The following is an 8,723-nucleotide window of genomic DNA, read 5'->3' on the forward strand; positions in this document are numbered from 1 at the left end:
AGGGAAAGTCGGCGCTCAAAAGGAAGGTCTGGACGCAAGGATTCCTGTATTTTGCGAAGAAAGGGACGAGAATCCACAGATTAAGGCGATCTGTTTCCGGACACTTCTAGTCGTTGATTGTGACCTATGTAACTCAGGTTTTACAGTTCGAAAGGGGAAAAGGAAGGCACTACCTCAATCACAGACAAGGCAGCTGAACTCAGGTTCAATAACTGACTTGTCAAACTTGAATGTTGGAGTGAGCTGTCTAGCTTTGTGACATTAGACAATTTACTTAACTTCTTTAAGTTTATTTTCTTTTCCTCAAAATATAGATGTTGACAATAACCCCTATCCCAGGTGGTCATTGTGAGAATTAAATGAGAGAATACATATAAAATGGCCAGCACAGGGCCTAGAGCATAGGAAACAATTATTAAATTATTAGTATTTGCAAATATTTTTGAACATCTATAACGTTTAAAAGCCTCTGATTCCCCTAGAGGGGGAAAATAAGCCATTTAGAGAGGTAGGTGTCTTTGCTCACTTTAGCAAGTCTAACGAACCTCTGGACTAACTGCCTCTGGACTAGGAAAGACTTGACGAGACCAGATTTCAGGCATCCTTGTATAGTCCTGGTCAGGAGATTCCCAGCCTGGTCTCATAGCATACAGAAGTCTTCATGGTTCAGGAAGTGGATGTTTCTGGAGGAGCCCTGTAAAGGAGGACGACGCTTTATCCATCAAGTCTGCAAATGCCTAGAAAACACACAAGACGTATTTCACTCACCAATTTAGTATGGACCTAGAATTGTCTGCATGTTTGATGTTGTGACCATCCTGCCCACTCAGCACAGAGGACTTGCACTGCCTCATCATCTCAGTATCGCCAAACACACAGCCGTATTTTTGACTTATCTCTGCATCTTTGATGTTTTCTGTTTTCTATTTATTTATATTTGCTTGTTGCGTAGCTAGGCAAAATAAATCCTTAATAAAATAATGGAATTGAATTTCTGCTTCCATTTCCTACTCTGCTATCTAAGAAATAGTAGGTAGCCTGAAATATTTCCACGAAATGTTAAAGATAATTTGTGCAACCATGTATAGATTATGTAATTTAGATTTAAAAGCAAAGTCGAACTAGACCTCTGGCTTAATTTGTTAGAAATGGTTCTAATTTCAGCAAGAAAGTGTTACAATTACACTACAATTTAAATAAACCAATAACTGAAGATATAGATACACAGATATTATAACTTGTTTATATTATGTGCTTACAAATCATCTGAAAATTTCCTCAGTACTAAATTCCCTAATCTACTTAAATATTTTTTAATTGCACTTATTTTTAGGAACTAGAAATTATGTTAAGCAAGATATAGCTACATTATGTTTTTCTCATATAATTTTGTCTTGGTGGTTTTCCTCATGAATTTAAGAGTACAGAAAGGAGAGAAATAGAAATATAGCAAGCTCTGGGTTCCAATCAATAACTATTCTCAAAAAAAGTATCAATTTTTGAATTTCTTTGTATCAATCAACTGTAGAACAAAGGCAAAATGAACCAAGGACAAGGAAAATAGAAAAGTGCATCCAAAATGGCTCTTTCCTTTTAGCAATTCCTGTCAAATGCTACAAAGAGTAACAAACTATAGTTGTTTAGACTTCCATCCATGCTTCTGAAGGACAGTGAATAGACCATATGTAGATAAGAAATTTACATTTAAATTGTCCTTTATTTTAAAATCATCAGTGAGAGTCTGGTAAATGATCTCTTTCTGGGCCCCAGTGTCCTCATTGGTAAAATGGTTGTACTGGATGATCACTAATATCACTTGAAGCTCTAAAATTTTATGATTCAATATTGTGCTGGAAGAATAATGTAACTTCAAAATATGGTTGTCATACATCCACAGCATTAAAGTTTCTTTAGGGGACTCATGTATCCTATACCTCTACCCTAGACAACGTACAAGATGACAGAGATAGTGAGAAATGCAGATGGTCAAAGGAAAAGGAGGAAGGCTATATGCATTCTGATAGAAAAAATACAGCCACACAAAATTTTACTGTTTTAATGGTAAACAGTAATCAAGGGAAATGGAAGTTGTCCAAGAAGTTTGCAAAAAGTCACTATTCATTGTAAATGACTCAAAAGTCAAGCATAATCTAGATCTACAAACGCTTCTTGACCACTTATATGTGAGACACTGCTGGGAACGAGGGACAGCAATATAAATAAACACAATTTTTGTTATGCACATCCTAAATTCAGTTCAAATCAGCCATTATGAAGAATCCTCAAGGACATGTGTCTAGAATAGTAACATCATTGCTGTTTATGTAAATATGGGGTACCAACAGAAATAACCCAATAAATGAAGCGGGGGAGGACCCAGATAACAGCAAATACATGCCCTTTGATTTGGCATGATATATTACATTATTTTGCACTAAACTTTCCAACTCAGTAACTCAGAATTTAAAAAATCATTAACACAAAGTATAAACAATCTCTTAAACTGGACTATGTAAATGGTTATACACTTTATAATACTCAAGAAATAGACGAGGTTTTTTTTCTAACAAGTGAATATATCGTCACTCTGATAAGACTAATGAAAAACAATTTGCTTCATTATATTTGCCATTTATTCTAGGACACATCAGTAGAGCATGTATAGAGATTTCTTTCTACTGTGCTATATGCTACATAATCTGATGGGTCCTCATCTAATATGGGGGCCAGAGTGGTTGACAGAGAAGAAGCAGAAGTAATATATCATGACGCCAGTTGGGGTGGCTATATTCATACAAAATCTTTAGCCCACCTGTGAAGCAGAGGCTTCAAGTCACAGCTATGGCCACGTGATAGATAATAATAGATTCACTTGAGCAGATGTCTCCATAAACAAAACTTTACTTCTCCCCATCTTCAACGTCTGACCCAATTCTGAACATATCTCAGGAACTGGGACACAGAATAGGGATAGACCAGCAGTCTAAATTAATTTATAAAATTTTGTGAGATTCGGGCTAGAAGATTTCTAAGAGGTTTAATTTTAGAAGTGATTATTAAACTTTTTTTAAAAAGTTAGCCAAAATAATAATAAAGCATAACATATAAAGTTGGTTAAGATGAATAAATTAAAACAGTGATTCTAAAGTTCAGTGTGTGTAAGAATCACCTTGGATGTTTGTTAAATATAAAATCTTAAACTCCACTCCTAATGATTCTGATTCGGTAGATCTGGGACTTGGTTTAGTAAGCTACAGTTTAGTGGGTACCCCAGATGACTTTAATGTGGGTAATATGGTCTGGCACCCATAGGTTCAAAACAATGGCTTCAAGAGTCCAAAAAAGTTAGAGGCCAGTGGAGAGATAATAGGTGGTCTCCCCTTTAAGTTGCTCATGACCAGCTCAAAAGGTCAGACACCAAAACTACTAATTATGTAAAATGAGGTAATAAGCACTTTAGAAGCAGTACTGTATAAGGTCTTAAAGAATACAAAGATGGGAGCAATTATCTTTGCCAGGGATGGGGAAGGAAAGTTGAGCATTTTTTTTTTTTCTGGGATTCAATTATGAATATTTACATCTTACCTACCCTCTCAACCCTGCCCCTCTTTTCTTATCACCTTGTTCATACTGCCTTTTCATATGCTTATGGTAATCAGTATGGATTTTAAGTTTTTGCTCTGTGTGTAGTTGGTCATTTTATTGTTAGCATCCTCATATTTATTTCAAAGAGCATTCAAGGTCCTAAAAATGACCTTTGCATTAAGCTTATTTAGAACGATGACATCCTCTACTTTATCTAGTCAGCTTTTATTGTGGGTTCTGTCTTATAATAATTGCTTTGTATCTTTGAGTTATTAAAAGCACAGTACTATGCTATCTACTCCCTTTTTTGGCTCAAAACATTTAATTTGTTTTCTTGCTTGGGTCCCATGATATTGTGGATCCATGTTAGATATTCTCATATTGCAGCATTCTACAGCCAACCACTATATTTCTTTATTATGATAAAGAAAATCATTTGATCTGGGACTTGGTTTAGTAAGCTACAGTTTAGTGGGTACCCCAGATGACTTTAATGTGGGTAATATGGTCTGGCACCCATAGGTTCAAAACAATGGCTTCAAGAGTCCAAAAAAGTTAGAGGCCAGTGGAGAGATAATAGGTGGTCTCCCCTTTAAGTTGCTCATGACCAGCTCAAAAGGTCAGACACCAAAACTACTAATTATGTAAAATGAGGTAATAAGCACTTTAGAAGCAGTACTGTATAAGGTCTTAAAGAATACAAAGATGGGAGCAATTATCTTTGCCAGGGATGGGGAAGGAAAGTTGAGCATTTTTTTTTTTTTCTGGGATTCAATTATGAATATTTACATCTTACCTACCCTCTCAACCCTGCCCCTCTTTTCTTATCACCTTGTTCATACTGCCTTTTCATATGCTTATGGTAATCAGTATGGATTTTAAGTTTTTGCTCTGTGTGTAGTTGGTCATTTTATTGTTAGCATCCTCATATTTATTTCAAAGAGCATTCAAGGTCCTAAAAATGACCTTTGCATTAAGCTTATTTAGAACGATGACATCCTCTACTTTATCTAGTCAGCTTTTATTGTGGGTTCTGTCTTATAATAATTGCTTTGTATCTTTGAGTTATTAAAAGCACAGTACTATGCTATCTACTCCCTTTTTTGGCTCAAAACATTTAATTTGTTTTCTTGCTTGGGTCCCATGATATTGTGGATCCATGTTAGATATTCTCATATTGCAGCATTCTACAGCCAACCACTATATTTCTTTATTATGATAAAGAAAATCATTTTGTCTCCAGATGCTTTAAAGCTCACCTAGGAAGTCAGCTTTATTTGAGATAGTTTATGTCAGCAGGCCAACAATTTTGAATGCTGAAAGAAAATTTAAGGCCTACAGACCGGATATTTTCCTCTAGAATATGAGCATGAACTCTTTTCCATTTTATAATACTTTTATGTAGAATTTTTGAGCTATATCTAAAGAAAAATTTTTTTAATATCTTAGACCCAGAATCAATCTTATCTTCTCAAATGCCAAAAGAACTACTGTTTGCAGAGCAAAAATTCTAATAGTACAATTAAAATACAATTACAAATAAGTACATAATACATATATATACTTTACAATCTTATATATGATTGGTACTTTAATATACATGCACATATATAGATATAGTGTTTGAATATTCTATATTTACCACATCAATCTTTTTCCAGTATATATTGTCCTACTTCAAACTATTCGACAAAATAAATTATTCTATTAAATATTTAAGGCTTACCCAGCGGGAAAGACTTCTATCCCAGAACTGTGAAAACATTAGTTTCTCTCATCCATAGCCTATACTTAGTGAAGAGTATGCTCCACCCCACTCCAACCCTCATGAACACAGAGCAGCTAGGGACACAAAAGAAGGCAGACCTAGGCCCATAAACCAACAACTAAGTGACTTCCTGGGCCTGCCCCAGACCAGGGAAGCCCTCATCTTTCCCTGACCTAAATTCATATGCCTAAGACTGAGGTGACATTAGAACACATCTGGAAAAAGAGAGGAGGAGGAAATACAGAAGGCAGAAGCATTGTTTTTAATATATTAATTACAGAAGAAGTAAAAATTCAGTAGAAAAGACTTCAAATGTTTAACGATTGTGTTTTCATCTATAAGCATACATTCTTTCATGCATTCGTAATTTCAGCCTGAAGCTAATTTTGTCAATGAAATGAGATGGAGGGACAGAGAGGAGAGAAGAGTGTGAGAAGCTTGAGCCACTTCAGTCAGTAAAGAATTGAAATAAATAGAGTCAGTTTCAGAATTTGTTATAATTTTCTATGGTCCTCCTAATATTAAAGAGAACAGATGAGAAAAATATATGATAGGATCCTTTCGGTGTTAGCCTATTTCTCAAGTGTTTTGAATGAAACAAAAATCTTTTTATAGTGCTTATACTGGAAACTCCATTATAATATCACTTAAAATAGGTCTGACTGTTGCTAGGTCAATAATTCCAAAAGTGAAGTTCACTGATGTGTGGAGGTACTTAAGAACAAGTCATAGCTCAAGAGCTAAAAATTTACTGCTACGAAGGTGAGATGTGAAGAAGAGAGGGCATCTAGAGTCTAATGAAGGATAGTATTGGATGGTTAATTAGGACAAACTCTCTTAAGAATGTTAACTCCAATAAAGGGTTTCATTGGTTGAATTACAATAGCAGATAAGGAGGGAAAAATAGCAATCTGTGATTTTTAAACTTGTGTTTATAAGCTACATAAATAACAACAATGCCTGCAGTTAAATCCTAATGAGTTCACCCTTGCCAAATATACTGAACAACAAAAATGAGTTTTCTTAATCAACTCAAACTCATTTCCAAAGCATTTACTATGTTCAAGGTGCTGTGCTAGTTGTAGTGGAAATTTTTTTTCAAATAATAATAAAAGCACAAGATGGGTTCTCAGCCTTGTGAGGATTTTTTTAAAAACTTATTGAATGAGACAGAATTGATCACATATGAATTAAAAGAGCCAAATAAGTAGGAAATATCTCATACCCTAAGTGGAATCATTATGTTTGCCATAGATGCAGACTGGTATGATTTGGGAAATTTTCAATTTACACTTTACGCAATGAGATTATTTTCTTCACGTTTCCCAATGATGTAAACAAAAAAGAATATCTTCATCATCGTTACCTTAAAGTTCTAAAAGTGAAACAATACTCTATATGTGAAACAGAAGGCTAGATCAAAAGGGTTCTCAGAGTCAGAAAAGCAAAATGTGTCTTTAAAGTAGGTGAGAAAAAAAGTTCATTTCTCAATTTCTGGATTTAAAGAAGCATTGAATATCTTGAAGAAAAAAGTCAAAGAGCACCTCAGTTTCCTGGGCAAATGCAAATAAAGAAAACCACAACCACAACCACCCAGCAACAATTAGGGTGGTGTTCCTGGTGGGCCCTCTCTGAGGATTGGTAGAAACTGCTTTTTTAAATCTGTTTTTATGCTTGTCCCAAGATCTTTTAAGGGAGGGAGGATGGGGGGGAGAGGCAGGCACTATATAAAAGAAGCTGCCCTGAGATTTCTAAAATTCATACAAAAACTTCCTAAGTAAGGAAACTTACCAGATTTGGCACCTCATCTTCAGCGATGGACCCAGAAGCAACCTCAGTTTATTTGGATTATTTTTATGCTACAAGCCAAAATCCTGATTTTGAGGAGATCCACTCCCATGTTCCTTATACATCTGTCTTCCTTCCTATCTTTTACGCAGCTGTGTTCCTGATTGGAGTGCTGGGGAACCTCGTTCTCATGAGTGCATTGCATTGCAAACGGGGCAGCAGAAGACTGATCGACATCTTTATCATGAACCTAGCTGCCTCTGACTGCATTTTCCTTGTCACATTGCCTCTCTGGGTGGATAAAGAAGCATCTTTAGGACTGTGGAGAACGGGCTCTTTCCTGTGCAAAGGCAGCTCCTACCTGATCTCAGTCAACATGCACTGCAGTGTCTTCTTGCTCACTTGCCTGAGCATTGATCGCTACCTGGCCATTGTGTGTCCAACCATATCCAGGAAATTCAGAAGGAGAGACTGTGCGTATGGAGTCTGTGCCAGTGTCTGGTTTATCTCCTGCCTTCTGGGTTTGCCTACTCTTCTGTCCAGGGAGCTCACCCTGATTAACAATAAGCCATACTGTGCAGAGAAGAGGGCCACTTCCATTAAACTGGCTTGGGCCCTGGTGGCCTTAATTTTTACCTTTTTTGCTCCTTTGGTGAGCATTGTGACCTGCTACTGTTGCATCACAAGGAAGCTGTGCATCCATTACCAGCAGTCAGGAAAACATAACAAAAAGCTGAGGAAATCCATAAAGATCATCTTTATTGTTGTGGCAGCCTTTGTCGTCTCCTGGTTGCCCTTCAATATTTTCAAGCTCCTGGGCATTGTCTCGGGATTGCAGCAAGAACTCTACTTTTCCTCAGCTGTTCTCCAGCTGGGCATGGAGGTGAGTGGGCCCTTAGCATTTGCCAACAGCTGTGTCAACCCTTTCATTTACTATATCTTTGACAGCTACATCCGCCGAGCCATTGTACACTGTTTGTGCCCTTTCTTGAAGAACTATGATTTTGCGAGCAGCAGCGAGACATCAGATAGTCACCTCACTAAGGCTCTCTCCAACTTCTTGCATGCAGAGGATTTTGCCAGAAGGAGAAAGAGGTCTGTGTCACTCTAAAAGAGACTGTGCCATTTCAAGCTCTGTTGGTGAATCGAAAAGTTAATTTGGGTCAGCGACAAAGAAAGAAGAAAAATATTGCTGAAAGTATTCATATTGCTTCATAAATGCAAGGAAGAGTCGATTTTTAAAGAGATAACTGAAAAATCCCTGTGTTTGTGGGAATAAATAGGCTATATGCTGTGTTTGTTTTTTGTTTTGTTTTGTTTTGTTTTTTGAGCTGAATGGCCTTATTTGACCCTTGAGAATCAAGTTTACTGGGCAAAATACAACTCCTATATGTCCTTGAATTCTAAGATAAAAGCTGCTGCTTGCTGCAGATCCTTAACTTATGATTAATATACAATCAAGCCTTTTCTCTCTCAAGAACCTTGATCCACACCATCCTTCATGCTGGGCTCCAAATTGGACTACATTTAAAGGACTCTGTCCACTTTTGCCTGGTGAGAAAAGTGGTGACAATGCAGGTAG

General features: G+C 36.7%; 1 protein-coding gene across 1 annotated transcript; it reads left to right on the forward strand.

Annotated features, from left to right (window-relative positions):
- Positions 1-7,042: 7,042 nt before the first annotated feature.
- Positions 7,043-8,304, forward strand: GPR15 (G protein-coupled receptor 15). Its single transcript, XM_006916538.1, has one exon. The coding sequence runs from the start codon at positions 7,170-7,172 to the stop codon at positions 8,250-8,252; it is 1,083 nt and encodes a 360-aa protein (XP_006916600.1). The 5' UTR covers positions 7,043-7,169; the 3' UTR covers positions 8,253-8,304.
- The last annotated feature ends 419 nt before the right edge of the window (positions 8,305-8,723 follow it).

Source organism: Pteropus alecto, unplaced genomic scaffold (assembly GCF_000325575.1).
Source record: "Pteropus alecto unplaced genomic scaffold, ASM32557v1 scaffold164, whole genome shotgun sequence".
NCBI classification, from domain to species: Eukaryota; Metazoa; Chordata; class Mammalia; order Chiroptera; family Pteropodidae; genus Pteropus; species Pteropus alecto.

Bases quoted from the DNA above. Each gene is read 5' to 3' on its own strand.
- GPR15 (XM_006916538.1), top strand. From the start codon at position 7,170: ATGGACCCAGAAGCAACCTCAGTTTATTTGGATTATTTTTATGCTACA.